The 22,151-nt window shown below is 51.1% G+C and overlaps 2 protein-coding genes across 9 annotated transcripts in view; one reads left to right on the forward strand and one right to left on the reverse strand.

Moving 5' to 3' along the window:
• Positions 1-5,535: 5,535 nt before the first annotated feature.
• Positions 5,536-17,795, forward strand: KIAA1191. 7 transcript variants are annotated; one of them, XM_084886196.1, is made up of 9 exons: positions 5,536-5,742; positions 6,547-6,654; positions 6,920-7,004; positions 9,205-9,383; positions 12,152-12,278; positions 14,035-14,159; positions 15,993-16,099; positions 16,253-16,395; positions 16,484-17,795. In XM_084886196.1, exons 3-9 carry the CDS (start codon positions 6,977-6,979, stop codon positions 16,690-16,692), a joined length of 918 nt encoding a protein of 305 aa, XP_084742322.1. In that variant the 5' UTR covers positions 5,536-5,742; positions 6,547-6,654; positions 6,920-6,976; the 3' UTR covers positions 16,693-17,795. The 7 variants fall into 7 exon arrangements, with proteins under 7 accessions (XP_084742322.1, XP_084742324.1, XP_084742327.1 ...); XM_084886198.1 differs by lacking the exon at positions 6,920-7,004; XM_084886197.1 differs by lacking the exons at positions 5,536-5,742; positions 6,547-6,654 and having other exon boundaries at positions 6,710-7,004.
• The window catches only part of SIMC1 (SUMO interacting motifs containing 1), a 47,132-nt gene continuing 41,742 nt past the window's right edge, over positions 16,762-22,151 (reverse strand). For both annotated transcript variants that reach the window (XM_084886140.1, XM_084886139.1), the window contains exons 9-10: positions 21,965-22,049; positions 16,762-18,688 (exon numbers count right to left, since the gene is read on the reverse strand). In XM_084886140.1, coding sequence (XP_084742266.1) covers positions 18,426-18,688; positions 21,965-22,049 — 348 coding nt within the window. In that variant the 3' untranslated portion in view covers positions 16,762-18,425. The remainder of the gene's footprint in view (positions 18,689-21,964; positions 22,050-22,151) is intronic.

Below are 22,151 nucleotides of genomic sequence, written 5' to 3' on the forward strand. Positions count from 1 at the left end.
CAAAAAGTAAAATGATGGACACAGGCTTAAGTGGGTGCAGGGACAATCAACATAGTAATAAAGGAATCTGTGGTCTCTGTCCGGTTACAGAAGCAAAAAGACAGACGGGCTCAGTTCAGGTAAAGGTGACCTTGTCAGGGAAGATACCAGCCTAGGAGGTGACTACCCACCACAACTGCGTTTAGTTAAAGTTTAATTTCAGACTATCCTTTCTTGTCTCTGAGTTTGCAAGACCGCCATGCAGGCCTCCCCTGAGCTGGTCAGGTCAGCCTGTGGCCCCTTCCGTCCACAGTAGGACACAATTAAGCCCAACACAGGGACTGTGTCCTCTGTCCCAGGTACCCCAGGCACCCAGCAGAGTGCCTGACAAAAGGTAAGACACAAGAACACAATTTCTATCAACCAACTGCCCCAGACAGCTGTGTGACATGGGCCCGATTCCCTGTTCTCTGCTCCTTAATTGCACCATCTGTAATATTAGGTTGGATAAGTTGGTTTCTTTTTTTACCTTTTTTTTAAAAAATATGATTTTATTGATTTTTAGAGAGGAAGGAAGGGAAAGAGATGTTAATGTGAGAGAGAAACATCTATCAGCTGCCTCCCTATGAGGGACAAACCCACAACCTGGGTATGTGTATGCCCTGAGCAGGAACCAAACCTTTTGGTGCATGGGATGGCACTCAACCAACTGAGCCACACTGGCCAGGGCTTTATTTTTTAGACAAATTTTTTATTTTATTGATTTTTTTAGAGAGAACATGAGGAAGATTTGTTGTTCCACTTATGTATGCATTCATTGGCTGGTTCCTGTATGTGCCCTGTCCGGGGATCAAACCTGCAACTTTGCATATTGGGTGCGGGCTCTAACCAACGGACCTATCTGGCCAGGGTAAGTTGGTTTGCAAGGACAGTCTGACAATCCAGTCTCTAGCCCAGCATCCTTAATCTCTGCAATGAAGTCTTTCTCCCCCCTCACCACTAGAGGGAGACGTTACTTCCAATCTTCTTCCTTGGAAAGCTACCTGCTGCCCCAGGGCAGTGGTCGGCAAACTCATGAGTCCACAGAGCCAAATGTCAACAGGACAGCGATTGAAATTTCTTTTAGGAGCCAAAATTTTTAGACTTAATCTTCTTCTAACGCCACTTCTTCAAAACAGACTCTCCCAGGCTGAGGTATTTTGTGGAAGAGCCACACTGAAGGGGCCAAAGAGCCGCCTTTGGCTCGAGAGCCGCAGTTTGCCGACCACAGCCCCGGGGATTTTAAAAAGTGGAGGGGGGGAAAAAAAAAGTGGAGAGCTGCCCTGGCTGGTGTGGCTCAGTTGGTTGAGCTTTGTCCAGTGTACCAAGTAGTTGCCAGGAAGGCAGCCCATCAATGATGTTTCTAAAAAAAAAAAAAAAAAAGTGGAGGAGCTGAGGCCAAGGACAGCCAGCAGCCAAACTGTCGGGTAGACACGTAGTCTTGGGCTTGGATTTCACCTCCTCTGCTTCCTGGCAGAGATCCCTTTGTCAAGGTCCCCTTGGAAGTATTAGTTCCTTCAGCTGCCAATTGGGCCAGAGATGGACAGTCCCTGAGCACTGCCAGGTGGAATGCCCATCGCTGATGACAAGGGGGCGGGCTTCCACGTCAATGCCAATGCCACTCTTGCTACCTTCCTAGTGACCCGGGTCCTGTCTGCCGATGGGTGTGCCAGCTCTGGGCCTGGCCAGAGAGGGGAGAGGTGTACAGGAAGGTAGGTGGCCCTTCCCCCATGAAGTGGAACGCAAGAGAGATCCTGGTCGGTTTTAAAAAATATATATATATATTTAAATATATTTCATTGATTTTTTGCAGAAGGGAAGGGAGGGATAGAGAGCTAGAAAAATCGATGAGAGAGGAACATCGACCAGCTGCCTCCTGCACACTCCCTACTGGGGTTGTGCCCGCAACCAAGGTACATGCCCTTGACCGGAATTGAACCTGGGACCTCTCAGTCCGCAGGCCAATGCTCTATCCACTGAGCCAAACCGGTTTCGGTTAAAAAAATATATATTTCTTTATTGATTTCAGAGAGGAAGGAAGAGGGAGAGTTAGAAACATCAATGATGAGAGAAAATCATTGATTGGCTGCTTCCTGCACGCCCCCTACTGGGGATTGAGCCTGCAAGCTGGGCATGTGCCCTTGACCGGAATCAAACCTGGCCAGAATCAACCACTAAGCCAAATCGGGTAGGGCCCTGGTTGATCTTTGAGGCTCCTTGTTTACTCAAGTAGGAAATGCCCAGGGAAGTACACAAAGACAATTCAGGCTCAAAGCTAATTTAGAGCCCTAACAGGTTCTGGTCAAGGGCATGGGCCTTGGTTGCGGGCACATCCCCAGTGGGGGGTGTGCAGGAGGCAGCCGATCAATGTTTCTCTCTCAGTGATGTTTCTAACTATCCCTTTCCCTTTCTCTCTGTAAAAAATCAATAAAATATATTTAAAATAATAATAATAATAATAATAAAGAACCAAAACCAGAGTCAGGGAAAAGCACAGAAGAGGGTGGAAGGGAACGTCTAGTGCCATAAGAGAGTCACCACAGGAGCCCAGAACGATGTCCTGACTTTAAGCAGCTCCCAAGGCACCCTTCCTGGGTTCTGTGGATTCAGTCACGACAGACTGAACCCTCTCTCACTCTGCAACCAGACGCTTAGAAAGCTAGCCCAGCCCAGCTGGAGGGCTCAGTGGTTGAGCATCAACTTAGGGACTAGGGCCGTGGTTGGCAAACTGTGGCTCTCGAGCCACATGTGGCTCTTTGGCCCCTTGAGTGTGGCTCTTCCACAAAACACCACGTGCGATTGAAGGAGTACCCTAATTCAGTTAATAACAATATACCTACCTATATAGTTTAAGTTTAAAAAAATGTGGCTCTCCAAAGAAATGTCAATCCTTGTACTGTTGATATTTGGCTCTGCTGGCTAATGAGTTTGCCGACCACCGAACTAGGGGAGGTCGGGGTCCGACTCCCAGTAGGGGGCGTGCAGCACCTCATGTTGTGGGCTTGATCCCCAGTAGGGGGCGGGCAAGAGGCAGCCAATAAATGATTCTCATCATTGCTATTTCTCTCTCCCTCTCCCTTCCTCTCCAAAATCAATAAAAAATATTTAAAAAATAAAACTACTTTACTTGCATGGAAACTTTGAAGGGAGTCCAGGGTTTAGAACCAGGGGTCTTCAAACTACGGCCCGCGGGCCACATGCGGCCCGCAGAGGAGTCTGATCCTGCCCGCCAGGTTTTTTGGGCAGTGAGCGCAGCCGAGGTGTTACAGTAGGAATTAGTAGTTCATATAGTCCGGCCCTCCAGCTCTCTGAGGGACCGTGATCTGGCCCCCACTTTAAAAAGTTTGAGGACTCCTGGTTTAGATGAATAAGCTCCCCAATTTAAAATATATAATCCCATTTAAAGGGGAGAACCCCATAAAATTGTGATGGTTAAAAGTTTATAGTTAGCCCTAATTGGTTTGGCTCAGTGGACAGAGCATCAGCTTACGAACTGAAAGGTCCCAGGTTCGATTCCGGTCAAGGGCGTGTACCTTGGTTGCGGACACATCCCCAGTAGGAGGTGTGCAGAAGGCAGCTGGTCGATGATTCTCTCTCATCGATGTTTTTGACTCTATCCCCCTCCCTTCCTCTCTGTGGAGAATCAATAAAATATATATTTTTAAACAGTTTATAGTTAGTGTGCTCTTTGTGGAAAACAGCAATTTTCTCACATGGCTACTACCTGCTTCGATCATGCCATAGTTCAGACATCAGTGCTGTGAAAGTCAGAGATAAAGTTGTTTCAAGCCAGAGAGTCAGCAACGTCCAGGAAAGGCTTCAGCTGTCTTTGGTTTGGGGATGAGAATGAAACAGGATGAGCCTGCCTTTGGTTCACAGAAGTGCTGTTTTCTCCGCTTCTGCCTGGGGCGTGGTGTGCACTCTGTTCTGCTGATGGGGGGGGGGGGGGAGGGAAGGGGTCAGCTTTGCTCCCACGGAGGCTTAAAAATGATGGCATATTGCCAGGACTGGTGTGGCTCAGTGGATCGAGCGTCAGCCTGCGGACTGAAGGGTCCCAGGTTCAATTCCTGTCAAGGGCATGTACCTTAGTTGCGGGCACATCCCCAGTGAGGGGTGTGTAGGAGGCAGCTGATCGATGATTCTCGCTCATCGATGTTTCTGACTCTCTGTCCCTCTCTCTTCCTCTCTGGAAAAAAACAATAAAATATATTTTTTAAAAATGATGGCATATACTATTTTAAAAGTTCCAAATTAACACACACACACACACACACACACACACACACACCAGGATGCAATTTATTTATTCACAAGATACTTTTAAAATTTATTTATTATTTATTTGTTTGTTTGTTTGTTTATTTATTTAATATATTTTATTGATTTTTTACAGAGAGGAAGGGAGAGAGATAGAGAGCTAGAAACGTCGATGAGAGAGAAACATCGACCAGCTGCCTCCTGCACACCCCCTACCGGGGACGCGCCCGCAACCAAGGTACATGCCCTTGACCGGAATTGAACCCGGGACCTTTCAGTCCACAGGCCGACGCTCTACCACTGAGCCAAACTGGTTTCGGCTATTTATTTATTTATTTATTTATTTTATATATTTCTTTATTGATTTCAGAGAGGAAGGGAGAGAGATAGAAACATCAATGATGAGAATCATTGATAGGTTGGCTCCTGTATACTTCCTACTGGGGATCGAGCCCGAAACCTGGGCATGTGCCCTTGGCTGGAATCGAACCTGGGACCCTTCAGTCTGCAGGTGGACGCTCTATCCACTGAGCCAAACCAGCTAGGGCTACTTTTAAAATGTAGAAAAGACTTTAATGTGTGGTGCAGTCAGGTGAGGTGGCCTGGGAATGACACTCAGGTTTAAAGTTGCCTGAGTGAAAGCCTCTCAGTCCTCCCCAGTAGACCTGGCAAGTGTCAAATGCTGAAATCTTTTTATTTAATTTTTATTTTATTTTATTTTTGTCAGTATTACAGATGTCCCCCAATTCCACATCTCCACCCTCACCTTTACTCTTCTCCTCCCAGCCCCTGCCCCACCCCGGGCCTTCACCACACCACTGTCTGTGATCACTGGTGATGCATACCTGTATATGAATGCTGAAATCTAAATACGAGACCTACTCCCCAGCCAACCACAACCCTCCAGAGATGAGCCTCAATGGCAGGCTTGGAATGTGGGGTAGAAACACGTTGCTTTATCATGTTTGTAAACCCTACAAGGAAAACAAATTTCTTCCTTCCAGTTGTGACATTTGAGAGGTCATAACTTTCGTTAGTGTTTTAAAAGGGAAATGACATTCGGGCCACCTTATCTAGGGGAGACGGATGGGGTTTGCCCCCCTTTTTTAGTTTTAACCCTGACTAACCTAGCTCTTGCTGGGAGAGGGTCCCTGTTCATTTCATTTCTTAGAAGAGCAGCTGGGATCCGGGTGCCTTTCCGATCGTAGACTACAACTCCCAGCATGCCCCGAGCGTCTTCCGGTCCAAGTCTCGCGTGACTTGAGAGGCTTTATCACGAAGGCGGCGGCTCTGCCGGCATCTTAGGCTCCCGGGTCGATTCCCGAGGCTTTTGAGTCGCGGTTGACACCCCCCCGGTCGCGCCATGGCTTGGATCCCGTCTGCAGCACAACCTCTGGAGAGACGTGGGTCCTCGGAGCCGGTCTAGTGCCGGGGCACGGGCTGTCGGCAGCTCCGGGCGGCACCCAGGTATGGAGGTGGGCCGGCCGGGCCCTCCCTGGGCTCCATCCTCCGCCGGGCCGGGGGGCGCGGCCTCTCCCCGGAGGCCCTGGGTCCGAGTCCTTCCCTCCGCCTCCCCAGGCCCTGGGCTCCGGGCTGGGCCTTCTCTCTGACGCTGTTCTGCGCGGGGCCTCGCCTCCGCTCCATCCGGCCGGACCGGCCCGGACCCACCCCCCGCCCCGCCGGGTCCTGGCCTCTGAGGGCTCCCCCCGCCCCGCAGGCGGCCGCCGGGCCTGGCCCTCCCTCCGCGGCCCCCTGCTCGCTGGGGGGTGGGGGTGAGTCGGACCTGGCCGTTCACAGCCCGGAGACGCTGTCCTGGGCCCCGGGGCGGAGAGGCCGGCCTCTGCGGGGCGGGGCGGGCGGGGGACGCGGAGCGGAAGGGGGTGTATCTGGTCGGAACGCGGGAGGATGGCGGCACGTCGGCTCTGCGATGCTCTTTCATGAAGAACTGGCTTAGTTTGCTCTCTGAGCTCCGTGGGAATAGAGGGGGCGTGCAGCCAGTTGAAAAGCAAGTAACTCTGCTTTCTCGGGGCTTCGTTTGAACTCCCCGGTAAACGGGGGGTGAAACTGCCTGTCCTGCAGAAGGGCCACTTATCTGCGGCCCAGGACATCACTTACCTCCTGATGTTTCGTTTTCTTCTTCTTTAAATTGGGGGTAAACAATGTCCGCTTTGCGGGACTCCTGCAAGGGTTCAAACATGAGATAATTGTGTGAAAACCCATATAAATATTAGGCTGACGGCTGGCCCATTGCTCTGTGCTTGTTGTTCTTAGACTCTCGGGAATGGACGGACCCTGCCCAAGCGACTTAGCTAACGCGCAGCAGCCGGACCATGTTCCTCATTAGTATCTCTCCGGCCGCCTGAGCGTCACTGCACTCCGGTAAGGTGACCTTTTCACCGGGCGTCGTGTTTCTGTCGTGTCTTAGGTGTTAAGATCAGCCGCAGGCGTGGTGAGATCTTTGATGATATTATTTATTTATTTATTTATTTTTGCCTGGGCATGCTGCTCTCCCATCGGCTCATTTCTGTGTGTCCAGCGTTGTAAACAAGCCGTAAAACTGTGCTTTGTGTGCCTGTCAGAAGAACAGCGCTGAGCTATGCTTTGGTGTTCACTGTAAGAAAATGCTTTTTGTTATTTTCATTAGGTGGCAGGGACCCAGCTCTGAAAGCTATCTAGAAAAATACCCGGATCCAGTCTTTCAATGGCTTCGAGACCATCAGAAGTGCCTGGTAAACCTAATTCTTTTTGGTAAAGTCAGTTCTTTTCGGTGAAGTCATGTTCTGTCCTCAGCCAGAACCACTTTTTCGGAACCACATATTGATGGTTACTCTGGGTCGCCAGTAGAGTATTTAGATTTAATAGATTAGCATCACTTAAATATTATCTTATTAACTACCCAGCCTGGTAGATAAGTAACATTACCTTATTAACCAATTAACTACCTGGCTGGGTAGTTAATAAGATAACGAATCCAAAATCTAACTGGAAAGACAATAGTCCTTTTATGAGTCGTGGGTCTCAATAGGGCAATCATTTCTGGGTTACCGAAGTCATCGGTCCCACCTTGGACTGTTTGAGTGGGAGGGGCAGTGATTTTTTAATCAAAATTTGAATCAGTCAATTTTAGGTAGTCAGTGAAGTATAGATGATACTGCCTATCTCTCAGGCTGCGGTGAAGTTTAAACATGAAATACGTGAAGATGTGTCAAAGTTAGTGATGAATACGCATTTAGTGCCCAGAAAATGTGGGGTCTCTAGGAATTTCCTTAGTATGAGCTGGCTTTATCAGTATTTTAGGAAGGCTGTTGGGATGGCTGCTGGGAGGAGTCTTACGATGTTTTTGAAATCGCTCCCAAGTTAAGAGGAGCAGTAGGACTCTTCCCCGGCTCCCAGTCTGGATCCGCTCTAGTTTCCACACCATCAGCTTGCGTTTCAGTTTGTCTTTCATTGCTCTCGTGATCAGCGTAAGTTCTGCTGTGACCATCCCAGACCATCGTGCTGCACTCGTCATGTGAACGCTTTGGCTTGTGGGGAGCATGGAGTGTTGCATGTAGAGTGAGCACTGGCTGAGGTCCGTGTTCTGGCCCCACCCACACTGCTAGCTGGATGTCACTTAGGATCTGTGCCTCAGTTTCCTGACCTGGAAAGTGGGAAGAATTTCTGTTTGATGAGAATATGGTAAGATGAGGGAGTAAGTGCCTGTTGAGGAAGGGCATTTGGTAATGCTATTGGCTTATTTTTATTGAGGTAATTAACACACCATCAAATTCACCCATTGAAAATGAATAATTTAGGGGGCATGAGTGGGGAGGGTGGGGATTGGAATGGGGGTTGAGGACAAATATGTGATACCTTAATAAAGAAAATTTAAAAATTAATTAATAAGAAAATAAAATGAATAATTTAGTGTTTTGTGTAACTGTGGCCACTAATTTCAGAACATCTTCACCTCAAACCCATTCCTCCCCCCTTTCTCCAACCCCTCCAGTCCTTGGCAGCCACTAACCCTCTTTCTGTTTTTAGGGATTTATTGGTAATTATTATTTGTTAATAGCAATAATAATGGTAGCTGCTTGGTCCGCTTGCTGTTTAAATGACGTGTCTGCTCGTTTTGGACTTAGTGCCACCCAGGCTGATGTTTTGGAGAGTGACTATAATTTTAGCCACAGGAAAACGTCACGCTGAAGGCAGCATGTGGACATTAGTTCTGTATGAAACAGTGACCTTTGCTCCGGGCCTGGCAGAGCTGGGAGGCGGTGCTGTGTCACACGGGGCCTCCCGCCAGGCAGGTCGGGTGAAGGGCAGGAGCAGTTGGCAGCGGCGGGTGAGCGTCGGGCGGTTGTCAGCAGATTCTGTGCCGGCCGTCGGCGCCGCTCTTAGATCACCAGAGCACTCGGAGCGAGCGGCGCCGGGCAGCGTGCTGGAAGCATTTCCTGTAACCGGGCTGTTTTCTGTGTGAGGCCGGGAGGCAGAGGGTTTGAATCGAGCCCCAGCTGGCTGCCTGCTCTGTGGATTGGAGCAAATCACTCTACCTGTGGGCCTTTCCGCGTCTGCAAAACCGGAATCAGAACGGCATGGCCTCGGTGTCGAGTGAGAGCGTTGGGAGTGCTGTGGGGCAGGCTCCGTGGCCTGAGGACACAAGCTTTGAAATCGGACGGGATTGGACGTGGATGACTTACTGCGCTTGGAAGTGTGTGACCTTGCTCAGGTCATTTAAATTAAGTAAGGGATTGGGGCTGCTGAGTGGGTCAGGAGGAGGGTCCAGGTGTCGGGCACACAGGCAGGGTTAGCACTACAGATGCCTTTCCCGAACGGACTCGCTTTTCTTGCTGTGTCCCTGAGTGAGTGTTTCGGGTCCTGCCTACAGAGCGGTTTAAGCTGTGAGCATGCTCCGTTGCTGAACCCGCTGACAGGTGTCTCTGTTCTCAGCTCTTGAGCCTAGTGGGCCTCTAGGCAAGATGTCCCTGCCCATCGGGATGAGCCGCCGGGCATTCAGCTATGATGATGCCCTGGAGGACCCTACGCCCATGACTCCTCCTCCGTCGGACATGGGCAGCATCCCCTGGAAGCCAGTGATTCCAGAGCGCAAGTACCAGCATCTCGCCAAGGTACCTGACCCTGCCGCCTGCTCCTGGCAGCCCGGCCTTCTGGCTCCTTCCCCGGCTCCGGAAGCTCCGAGGCTCCGGCACCCACACGGTCTGGCCGCCTCCAGTCCCTGTATGTGTTCTCTGTGCCTCAGCTGGAGTCGGTGGGCCTTTTTTCCTTTTTAATTCAAACTAGAATGGCCATGTCTTCTGCCTGCGACTCCTCTGTCCAGACCATCTCATTTGCCGCAGCATTAAAAATGGCAGCTCCACAGTCTGGCTCTGCATGACCCGATCCTGTCAGCCGCTCCCCAGTGATCTGACCATGCAAGTCACCAAGGTTTCTTGCACTTCCCAGGGTATTTGACGCCTAAGTCTCTGCTTCCACTACTCATTGGAATGTTTCCATCCTATCCTGTTCTCCCTCTTCCCCCTGCTCCCCCTCCCCAACAGGTGGTGTCCTTTAAGTCTTAACTCAGACATCTCTGCAAGGATTTCCTCCTGATCCGACTGTCACCTCGCCACTGTCCCACAGGCCCTGCCACACGCCCTCCATTCTCACCACCTCCGTTAGCTCTGCAGGGCAGGAGCGGTGCCAGTTTTGCGCTCTGCCTGAGTGCCACGCAGAGGCCCTGGCATGAGCAGGTGCCAGAAAATGTCCTGAGTGATGGGGTGGGAACAGCTGGCTCTTTCCTGGACTCTGGCCTCGTGCTATCCTTGTTTTTGTCACGCTCTTCCTCGGGCCTTGCTCCCACTCCCAACACTACACGCCTCGGCCCACCGGCTGCTCTCTCAGCCCCTCTGGCAGGCGTGTTACTGAAGCCTGCGCTTCCTGCCGACTCTAATAAACGAGGCTGAGTAAACGAGGCCTGCCAAGGTCAGATGAGGCCATTTAGTCTGCAGCTCCTTTACTGAACTTGGAGCTGCTGACAGGAAGTACATGGTGAGCACCCTCCTATATGATAGAAGGCTAAACTGCAAATAGATGGAAAAGTGGAACAACTGCTATGACATGCGCTGACCACCAGGGTGCAAAGCATGATGGGCTTTGGCGGCAGCTGGATGGTGGAGCAGGCACCAGACCAAGGCAGGGCGAGCTTCTGGTGGTTACTGAAAATTCTTCACTCCCACGCATGCCCAGGTCCCACCAGTCGCTCGGACCTGCTGCTGGCACTCAGTGCAGCCCCGCTCGCTCGGCCATCAGTGGGTGAAAACTGCAGCTGCCAGCCCCAACCGCCCCTTAATGTTCCATTTATTAGCAATGACCTTGGGCACAGAGCCTCACGCCTGAGTGAGCGTCTCCACTTGAGAGAGAGGACTGCTTTTGCCATGGAGGTGAGGTGGGGTTAAATAAAAGAGTGAAAGATCTGACACACAGTAGGTGTGCAGGGGACACTGACGCCTGCTCCCAGCCTGACTGCTCGGTAGAGCTGAATTGGATGCCTTTCTGATGGGCCTCCTCACCCTTCCCTTAACTCAGCACAGGAGCTCCTTTCTCCAAAGCTCCCTGCAGCTCTGGGAAGTGCCCTGTGCGCTATGTACCCATGTCTGACCCAGTTAGTTGCTAGGAGTAAACGAATGTGCAGAAAGGACTGGCAGTCCTGGTGCGAAGGACCCTGGCAGCCTGCCTGAGTGCCAGAGCAGTGGCTCCAGGGCCTCTGCCAGTGCTTCCAAGGTGGCACACCCGTCCATTTGTAACGGCTGCTGCGAGCCCGGCAGAGGAGGGGCCTCCCGCCTGCCGTGGCGGCCCCGCTGGGACAGCTGCAGCCCGGACAGCTGCTCCTGCAGGGAAGCTCGGCTGGATCAGCACACACGTTCTTTCCTTCCTCACTGTCCCATCTCCCCCGTGAGGAGGCAGAGGGCCACCTCTACTCCAGTGAGGCCACAGCTGAAAATCACAGTCCCCGTTTGTAACCAGGACAGCTTTTCACGCTTCTCCCCTCCTTTCCGCTTCCTTAGTTCCTCTAGGGAAGTGGAGAGCAAAGCAGGAACCCAGATTCCTCCTCCCTGCTCGTCCTGAGCATGGCATCGGGTGGAGTGACAGAAGGTGGTGAGCTCTTGGCTCTCACGTTAAAGATCAGGAGCTACATAGAGTTTTTTGGTCTGATTTGTTTATTTTAAAAAATATATATTTATTGATTTCAGCAAGCAAGGGGAAGGGGGAGAGAGAGAGAAATATCAGTGATAAGGGAGAATCATTGATCGTCTGCCTCCTGCACATCCCCTATTGGGGATCGAGCCTGCAACCTGGGGATATGCTCTGACCAGGAATCAAACCTGTGACCTGATTCATAGGTTGATGCTCAACCACTGAACCACACTGGCCTGTTTTTTGTTTTAAAAGACCATTCCTTGAACTGTGAGAGCCACAGTCCTGATGTCATGGTCTCGGGAACCAGCAGCATCCACGTCACTTGGGAATCGGTTAGAAACATGAGTTCTTGAGGCCCACCCCAGGCCTATGCGGGTGGGCCCAGCGAGCTGTTTACCAGGCCACGCAGGGAATCCTGGCGCTCTGAGGCCTGACAGCACTGAGGATGCAGCCAAGAGTGAAGCCAGAGCCAGCGCAGGGCCTGGTCCTGCTCAGTGCGCAGCAGTGGGTCCCACTAGCCTCTTGGACAGACATGGGCTGGGAAGTGTCTTTATCTCTTGCCACTATGGATGATATTTATCTAATCCGGAGGAGACAAAACAGATTTCCTTACCTATCAGATTCAGTGACTTCTTCCCCAAAGGGAGACGAGGAGGTGTGACCGCCTGCTCTGCTCAGTGCCTCCTTGCCTCTCTCGCAGGTGGAGGAAGGAGAGGCCAGTGTGTCCTCCCCTGCCCTGGCCCTGCCCTCGGCCCCTGACAGTGTGGACAAGGTCCCGGTGGTGAAGGCTAAAGCCACCCGCGTCATCATGAGCTCTCTCATCACAAGTAAGCGCTCGGCACCCTCAGGGCAGCGTGGAAGAGGGTGGGAAGAGGAAGAGCGTGCGGGTTCTGCAGACACACTGGCCTCGGCCTGTCCTGGCTGTGCCCGACAGGTGCCAGCTCACCAGGGAAGCTCCACTGAGGTGAAGATTTGCCAAATTCTAGGCACCCGCTGGTGTAGGTGTATTCCTGCTGCTCTCGTCAGGACTGGCTCCTAAACGAGTGGCGAGTCTGGCTGGCAGGTGGGGGAGGGTTCCGCCTGCCTTGTATTTCTTTCTTTTTTTTTTTTTTAAGTGGTTCAAAGATGTTCCTCTTTCTGGACCTTAAGGCAAGTTTGTTGCCTCAGCTTCATTTTTAAGGATGTGTGCTTTGTGGTCCTAATGAGACTGGCATTTTTTTTAAACTTTGGTTCTGTGGGAAGTTAACAATTAGTCGTTAGGTACACAGTCCTGCTTGTCAGCAGCAGCAGCCTCTGCCAGGGACAGGGCGCAGAGGCTCTTGTTGGCTCAGCTGTGAGGTCTGAAGTCCTCGTTTCTCACCCGGGAGGCATCCTTTATCCGCGCAGTCACTCAAGAACTCGCCCAAGAACCGAAAGTCCAAACTGCCCTTGGACGTCCTCTCATTCACATGGAAACACGCCGTCTGGATTGGCAGCCACTGCTTGTGCTTTGCGAGCCGGAGAAGGTTCTGGCAGGCGGCGGGGCGGCTTCTCTGGGAGAGGCAGCTGCCCAGGCACAGAGTCCCAGCTCCCCGCAGCGCCGCTGTCAGCCACCGCTGATTGTCCCCGCGGTGGCACATCTCCACCTGACTGCAGCTGTGGAGGCCATACCTGCCTTCCCGCCAGCACTGCCAGGACCGTCTGGCAGCTGTCTGTCTGACACTGTTAAACACAGCTGCATTCCAAAGACGGGCGGTGCGCTGTGGTGCACTAAATCCTTCCCACCTTTTACATGTTCAGGTGACTACCTGGTCAGACAGGGAAACAGCTTTATACACTGAGGATTTTTCCGGAGCCTCTGTTTCTGATAGAAATAAAACAGTTCCTTCCAAGGGGAATGACTGAGTCCTAAAGGACTTCTGGCCCAGAGCTGCGACATTCCTGTGCGTGGGCTGTCTTAGGTTGTGTCCAGAGAAAGTAAAAAATTCAGCTGTCATTCATTCCCCGGTATAACTTATTTATTTATATATATATTAGAGAAGTTCATGACTTTATTTGAGCCAAACTGCCAACACGCCAGGAAGCAGATCTCCGATGCTCCCATAACTGACGTATTGCTTACAGTAGGAGCAGATCACATGTGTCTGTCACCGAGAGGGGCACTTTGACGCACGAGAAACGCTGGCTCGGCGGATCTTGACTAGTTCAAGGCACGTTCTCTGGTTTGAATTGAATTGGTGCCTCGGTGCCATGAAGGCAAAACGGGGCCCGTTTCTCTCCGGTGAAGGCCTGTGGGTCATGCGGGCGGTGACCCCGAGGAGAGGGTTTGGGGATGCCAGCTGCCTCTCCGGGCTGCCTTTCTAACACAGAGGGGGTCAGTGTACAACAGCAGGAAGTGCAAGCTTCCCGGAGGTTCTGTTCTTCCTCGAGGTGTGAGGGAAGGCTCCTCTGGCTCCAGCCTGTGTGTGGGGTTCGGGTTCCTGCTGGTCCGGGGAACCTCGGGTGGCCGCTGGCCCTTGCTTCTGGGGAGGAGAGCAGGTGTCCGTGCTCTGCCCCGTCTGTGCGGGAGGGCGGGTGGGCTGACTGTCGTCTCCTCTGTCCCAGAGCAGACCCAGGAGAGCATTCAGCGCTTTGAGCAGCAGGCAGGGCTGAGAGATGCTGGCTACACACCCCACAAGGGCCTGACCACCGAGGAGACCAAGTACCTTCGAGTGGCAGAAGCACTCCACGTAAGCTCGTTTGACAAAAGCGACCCGCCATCACTCATAGCTTGCGGTGGCTTAGCCTGGCGGGGCGTGCGGGCAGTGACGCAGAGGAGAGGGGAGGAAGGGAGAGCTGTGTGAGCCCACCTGTGGGCATGGGGAGCGTAAGGTCCAGAGCTCTTACCCCGAAGGCGCTGCTTATCTGCCTTTGAAGTGGGGCATCTGGTCAGGAGGATGAGAGGAGCCGCTGTGCTCTCGCATGTGGGGTGCTGAGCACGTCAGGACCAGTAAGGCCAGGCGGTCGCTTCCTGCACCTGGGCGATGGACACTGAGGGGAGGAGCATCGGCACATCATCAGGCACAATACTCGCTGGACAGAATGGACGCTCTGTGTTTAACAATTAAAAGCAAATGCAGAATTGGGTGTTCTTGCTCTTCACTTCTAAAATTGGAGTGAAGGCTAGTTTTTGGTAAGGTTACTGATGACCAACTTGCTGTATGAATAATTTCAGATGACCTTAGTCCAGGGAACACAGCTCTGTGCTGAGCAGTGCTTTATGCGTTGAGGCACTCGCATCCACTTCGGGTTGATCCTTTGAGGTAGACACTGTTCTCCATGTTCTGTGAATAAAGAGACTGCGTCCAAGGTCATGTGTGTAACCCCTCCCAGCACCTGAGCTCCAGCCTCCGATGCCCTGGTCTTGGAGTTTCCCCGTGTTCCAGAGTTGTCCGAGCCCCTGGCTCCTGCAGGGCCCAGAGGAGGATCATGCCCACAGGACGTAGAGGGAAGAGGGGTGCAGCCTGGGCTCTGCGGGAGGGAGAGGAGACCTGTGGACGGCCGCACTTCGTTATGAGCACCCCAGATGTTTGCTCGCTGGGATAACCACCGCTGCTGTGGGGATCAGAGTTGGTTGGCCAGTGTAAGCTGTCAGACAAAACGGATGCTTCCGGAGAGTGCGTCTCTGACCCGGAGGACTTTCCAGGACCCGTGTCTGAGTCCCATTGAGCGGTTCCCCTGCAGAACGGTAGCGTTGACCTTGGCCATGTTCTGCGTCTTGGCCGCAGCAGGACAGGGGCCAGCTGGAGCGCGCTGGCAGGGGTTGCCGGGGAGTTGGAGGAGGGCCGTGCGTTCGGATGTGGCTGGGGCTCAGCATGGGCACAGCAGACACGGAGCACAGAGGCAGGCAGGGAGCCTCGGCCTGGAAGGACTGGGAAGTAGATCTTCCTCGCCCGCAGCCGTTTGTCTGTGTTAGAGGTGTGTGTGCAGCGCGGAAGGAGCCAGGGGCTGGCACGGAGGGAGAGGCCAGAGGGAGCAGGCAGCTGGCGGAGTGGCAGGCCCAGCCGTGGCTTTGAGAGCCGGCGTGGCGGGTCGTCCGCGGCAGGAGAGGCAGTAGGGAAGAGTTCAGGCCATACTGCGAAGGCACAGAAGGCCTGCAGCTTGAGTTCTTGTACTTACTGGCTGGACGAGGTGGGAAATTTAAAAGCTCTAATGTGGTTTTTAGTGCAGAAATGTCTAGAATTAGTCATTTAGAAATGTTATAGAATTAGTCGCTTTTTTAAAAGGTGGGTTTCCATCTACCCTGTTTCCCTGAAAATAAGACAGTGTCTTATATTAATTTTTTTCTCCCAAAGTTGCGCTAGGTCTTATTTTCAGGGGATGTCTTATCTTTCCATGCCCTAGGTCTTATTTTTGGAAGATGTCTTATTTTGGGGAAACACGGTAGTATGACAAAACGAAGGAATATCTGTTCCAGAATCCGAAATTATTCCCCCTTAATGTTTCCCCTTTGTCTGAGGCTGGTGTGGACCAGGATATTTATGCCCACACTTGGCTCAGGTCTCTCTCACCCATCCGAACAGAAACTAAAACTGCAGAGCGGAGACGGATCGAGGGACGAGAAGCAGCCGGCCTCCGCCCAGTCCACGCCCAGCAGCACCCCCCACTCCTCCCCTAAGCAGAAGCCGAGGTGAGCCCGCCTGTGCCTTCCGAGCGGGGTGCATGTGCGGACGGGGCTGAGGCTGTGGTCTGAGCGGAGGGGGAGCTGACAGTCCTAGGCTTTTCGCGCGAGACCCTTCCAGAGGGCGGAGGATCTATCAGGCTGTTTATTCTTCTCTGCCAGAGGCTGGTTCTCTTCGGGCTCGTCCACAGCCCTACCCGGCCCACATTTTAGCTCCATGGATTCCGGCAGCGGCGATAAAGACAGGAGCTCGGCCGATAAATGGAGCTTCTTTGGCCCAAGATCCATCCAGAAGTCTGATTCCGGTAAGCCGGCTCCCTCAGGAGAGCGAGCAGCGGGAGGCATTGCTCCGCCGCTTCCTGCTTTGAACTGGTTTGCTCTGGTTCCTTCCAGGCGGCTTTGCCACCCAGCCCTACCGAGGAGCCCCGAAGCCTTCGCCCATGGAAGTGATGCGCATGCAGGCCACCCGCATGGCCGAGGACCCCGCCGCCTTCAAGCCGCCCACGATGGACCTGCCGGTGATGGAAGGGAAGAAGCCACCGCCTCGGACCCATAACCTCAAACCCCGGGACTTGAATGTGCTCACACCCACCGGCTTCTAGAGCTTTCTCTTCCAATGACTGAGAGTGTCTTGCACCCACTTCCTTATCACCCTGGCTCTGACATAGGAATGTTTTTTTTTGTTTGTTTTTTAATCTTAACCTGAGTCTAGAACTGGAGACTTAATTGGTTTTTGAGAAACATTAGTGCAAAGCCTGTCCTTGTGTGGAAGAAGCCACTGTGCGTGCTTTAATTTAAAGTTAGACTCAGTGCTCTCAGCGGTGATGTGTAGGGGCCTGAGCACCTATTTTTGCATTATTCAGCCTAGACAAGAACTTATCATTGCGTACGAGGTAGATAATGCTTACGTTGTTCCCAAACCCAGACTTCTTGATTCCTTTAAAGACCAAGGTCAGCGAGGGCATGGGCCAGTCGGGGAGTAGGGGTGCTCACTGACTAGCCTCTGGCCCTCTTGACGGCTGGAGCTGTGGGCTCCGTGCGTGGTGTGGGGACCTACGAGATCTGGGCACGAAGAAGAGCCAGGCTCGGCAGGGACCCTCCTGCGTGGAGATGGAGCCCTCGCTATAGCTCCTGGGATGCCTCCCGCAGTTCTGCTGGGCAGGGCTTCTCTTCACCTGTCAGCAAACACCAGTCTTGCATATCCTCTGCTGCACTTTAAGGTGAGATTAAGTTAACTCCAATTTGGTAGGAAAATTTCTAAGGGAGAAAATTCAGCCTACTGCTTTGGTATAGATTAATGGATATTAAAGTGTTTAAAAATAAAGATGGTGGTAACTAGATGGAGCTTCTAGTCCAGGCATTCACGTGAAAAGGTGTCACCGGGACCTGCCACTTTTTCTAAGAGCCGCGTGGAAGGATGAAAAAAGGTTCTATACGCAACCATGGCCCCCAGTGAGCCTGAGGCCGTGAGCACAGAGCTTCCGGGGACAGGAACCAGGGGGAGCCCCTGTTCACTCCTCACCGCGCGTGCTCCGTCCCCGTCCTGAGCGCTGGCTCGGAGCACTGCTGTGCGTGCTTTGGAGGGGTCGTGTCTGCATGGGGAGCTGGTGTCTCAAAGGGTGAGAACAATTAATTTATTGTGTCTTCTGTTAAGCTCGTATCTCTTACTTGTTTTAATAATAAAATTCTTTACTACTTTCTCAAACGTCCTGTTAAGAGTGGTTATTGCATTCTGCTTACTCACAGTCCTGGTAAGCAAGTAAACTTGGTATTTTGAAAAACCATTGCCTTTTTATTGTATCCTTTTAACATTTTTTGTTAACACTCATCCTCTTTAATTTCTAACTTTCCATTCTTTCCCCGTTACATTATATCTTAATAGACTTGCCACAAAATCAAATTCATAGGCAATATAACAGGTCTAATATTGATGTTTGTGTTCCGTTAGGGAGAAGCGGATGTGTCTTTCTCTTTCAGAACAGGGCATCAGTACCTTGAGTCACATTTGATGTCTAGGATTTGTTCAGAGGATTTTTTTCATATCCTGAATGGAATGTTAAACATGTAAGTGCTTATAGTACCTGTTTCAAAAAGTATAGATAAATAATTTATCAAAAAATATATACACCTTGTATATTTAAGCCGTATTTGAGAATAGGCTAGGATAGGATTAGTTTAAAAAAGCTATTTACTAAAGAGTTAGAAAGTTCTAACCTACAGATAAATAGGATAGGCTTGGTCCTGTGAGTCTTTTAACTACTTTCCAGACTTTCCGAACTTGCAAGTAGCAGGCGATCCAGTTCCAGAGGTATTCTGGTGCTCGGGGCAGAGGGCCTCAGCGGCTGCCCCAGGGCTGGGGGGAGGGCTCTGCGTCGGGGTTCAGGTCCGCAGCGTAGAAGAGCAGCAGCTTCAGCAAGTGCACTTTGTCTCGGAGCTGGGGGGCCAGCGGCTCGCCCAGCATCTGCACCAGGCGGCTGCGGAAGGCCTCGATCTGCTTCTCCACGTCCACCACCGTGATGTCGTCGCCTTGCTGGGGCTTGGGCTTAATCCTTTTGATGATTAAGTCTTTCCGATCGATCACCGAACTCCGTAAGTGCTCTGCAAGAGGGAACAAGTCAGTTGAAATGAATGCTTTTATTCCTTTGTGGTTTAGGACACTGAAGTCCAGTTTAGTAGGCAGGGTCTGGGCACAGACTTGTGGACTAGTTACTGGGACACAAGTCAAGGCCAAGTGGGCACTTGTGGTAACTCTATTTCCAAAAGGTCCATTGTTCTTGTTTTCGCTGGTCCTCAAGTTTTTCAGATTTTAAATAATTCTATTCATTTTAATTTCCCCTTGTTGGTTTAAACTTTAAACAATGAAACTATATTTAAAATCAATATAACCACTTGAAAAATATTCAAGTGAATTTTTAGTATCTTCAGGAAGATTTTTCCTAAGTATGAAAGAATTGCAAAGGAATACTGAACTTGTCTTTAGAATGTTTACTGTGGTATTGGTTTACGTGAACCACTTCCTCTCATTGTAGAACAGGCCAAATGAGGAAATACATTTGTGTTCAGACGGGGGTGGGGTGGTTTCTTTCAGCCGGAGGATGAGCTCAGCGGACAGCCCAGCGTCCATGTCTGGGGCTGCTCCGCTTGGGGAATGTCTGTAAAATGTGAAGGTTCGGCTGGACTTCTCCCCAAGGTCCAGGGCCCGCACAGAAGTAATTTAGTTATGTACAGGGAGTTCCGTAGACGCTCACTTTCTGATTTCACAGAAAAGGTATTCCTTCCAGTGTTTTCCCTGCAGACTTTGGTAACAGCCCCGAGTGTAGTCCTGGCTCTGCCTTTATTTCTTCTCTGTCTTTGTGTCCCGCCTGTGAAAGGTCAGTGGCTTTCACAGGTCATTGGATGATATAAGCTAGTGCATGGGAATGTGCTCGTCTTGCGTCCTCTCTCCATGTTAGGCTTTTCAGCCACCTTCCCCTTCTTCCCGCCTCTGACAACAGGCTGCGCTCCCAATGTCCTCAGATGTGTGAAGAGGCAGAGATGACTAGGGAGCCCTCACTGACCAGGACACTGACCATTTCAGGGTGCCATTCAGGGTAGGACCCTGTTTCAAACTGCGTGGTCTCCACGGCAGCTGGAGAGGGTGACAGGGACAAGGAGCGAGCACTGCGCCACGGCCCATTCACAATGCGGGGTGCCCAGAGCAGCTTACATTTGTGAGGACCTGGAAGTTTGTGTTCGTATTATTTATTAATTATTGTGTTCTTTATTTGTATTACAGCCGTAAGCCTACTTTTGCCACCCCGGTATGCTGATCTGAGGCCTTCCTTTCCCTTAGTTAAAGCATAAGAATATTCTGTAATTAAATCAGAATCCATGTCTGTGTTAAGTCACTATTGCCCATGACACAGGTCTATTTCCTGGGAAGCAAAACAAGTGAACAAGATGTTTTAAAGGTGAACTTTAAACAAGAACAAGCTGCTTTAATATTAAACTTTCTGCTAGATCTCCAAAAGAAAGTTACATAAAGCCCAGTGAGGCTAAGTACCCATGGAATTTGCCTTTGGGGCTTTGTTCTGAGAAGGACAGGTACCAAGTGTATGCTGTGGCCTTGACTTTGCACTCTGTTTAGTTACAAGAATTTGAAAGAGCCAAAACCGGTTTGGCTCAGTGGATAGAGCGTCAGCCTGCGGACTGAAAGGTCCCAGGTTGATTCCAGTCAAGGGCACGTACCTTGGTTGTGGGCACATCCCCAGTGGGGGGTGTGCAAGAGGCAGCTGATTGATGTTTCTAACTCTCTATCCCTCTCTCTCTTCCTCTCTGTAAAAAAAAATCTATCTATCTATCTCTATCTATCTATCTATCTATCTATCTATCTATAAAACTTGAAAGAGAGAAGACCCTTGTGGCTTACCCCTGGTTAGGCAAACAGGCAGACCAAGGTCCACGCACAATGCCTGAGCCATGCCTACGTAGTCCTCACACCTACTTGCAAGCAGCATTGGCAGCTTAAACATTACCAACCCCATTCTGCAGGAGGAGAGACGGGTCAGAGACCAAGTTAGCTGCACAGCGCAGAGTAAGTGCTCGGGTTGGATTTAAACTCTGCTCTTCTGTCTTAAATCCAGATTTTTTTTTCTTCTTTTTTTTCTGTCTCTATAACATCCACCTCAGTTCTAGGACTTCCTTACCTTCCCAAGAGCCTCTACTGAGCTAAAATCAACCTCAACAGGATCATGCAGATAAATGTTATATACATACTTTTTCTATTGTTTGAGAATAAGATCCTGCCCTTCTTTCTATCCCTCAATACTTCAGTATAGATCTCCTAAGATCAAGATCACTTACAGTCGCCCTGACTGATTTGGCTCAGTGGATAGAGCGTTGGCCTGCGGACTGAAGGTCCCAGGTTCAATTCCAGTCATAGGCATGTACCTTGGTTGAGGGTACATCCCAGTAGGGTGTGCAGGAGGCAACTGATCATTGTTTCTAACTCTCTATCTTCTCCCTCTCTGTAAAAAATCAGTATTAAGAAATATATGTATATTTTAAAAAATTCATAGGCCAGGATAATTATAAAAAATAGGAAATTTAATATTAATGCAGTTCTATAATCTGTTTAAATATCATCAATTGCCCCAAGACTGTACTTTCTAGCTTCTTTAGTTCCTTTTTAAAATGGAGCAGTTTCTCGGTCCTTTGTTTTGAAGAAAGTGGCACTTTTGAGGAGGACAGGCCAGTTGTTCTGTGAAATCCCGCAGAATGGGTTTGTCTGATCTTCCTGTGACCAGGCCATGGACTTCTGGCAAGAATATGGCATTCCTGGGCATCCCCTCCAGAGGAATGCCAGTTTCCTTCTGACGCCGCTGTCTTTCCTTTTGTCACTAATGATCACATCGCTTTTCCCAGGCCCCCCTACTCTCTGCTAACAAATCATTCTCGTTTGAAGCAGCTCTTTCTCCGCTTTGCCTGGGATGAGCAGAGCGCTCTGCCAGGCCTCAGGATGCCTCCCATCTTTTGTAGGATGTGCGCTTTTACCTCCCGCTGATGCGCGCTGTGCCTCATACTGACGGATGTCTATAATGTCTGTGGTCAGTCAGCAAAGACATGGCAGGGATGGGCTGCGTCAGTTGTCAGAGCGAGTCAGGAACTTACTGAGCACCTCCCCTGTCTGATGACTCTTGCTCACTCCTAATCCTGGTGAGGACCCATGTGTTGTGTATGTGCTATCACGAAAACAGGCGGTTCTTGTTTCTCAGCAGTGATTCCAGCTGTCACTCCCTGCTCCTCACAGGCACAACCAAGGACAAGGCTGGCTGGCTGGAATCCCCAGTAACGTTAACGCGTCACACTGTCCTCGTGAGACTCACGCCATCTTACCTCTGAGAACGTGCTGGTAGCTGGATAACAGGAACTGCAGGTGCTCCACCAGCTCATCCCACGTCTGCCACTGGGTTTTGTCCGACTGCGGAGACAGAAGAGCACGTGCTAATGGCCACTCCCCCGGCGAAGGCATGAGCAGCTTCCAGTCCCTGGGACGTGACGCTCGGGTGGGGAGGTGTCCTGG

The sequence above is a fragment of the Pipistrellus hanaki genome, assembly GCF_964339955.1.
Source record: "Pipistrellus hanaki genome assembly, chromosome: 5".
In the NCBI taxonomy this organism is placed as follows: Eukaryota; Metazoa; Chordata; class Mammalia; order Chiroptera; family Vespertilionidae; genus Pipistrellus; species Pipistrellus hanaki.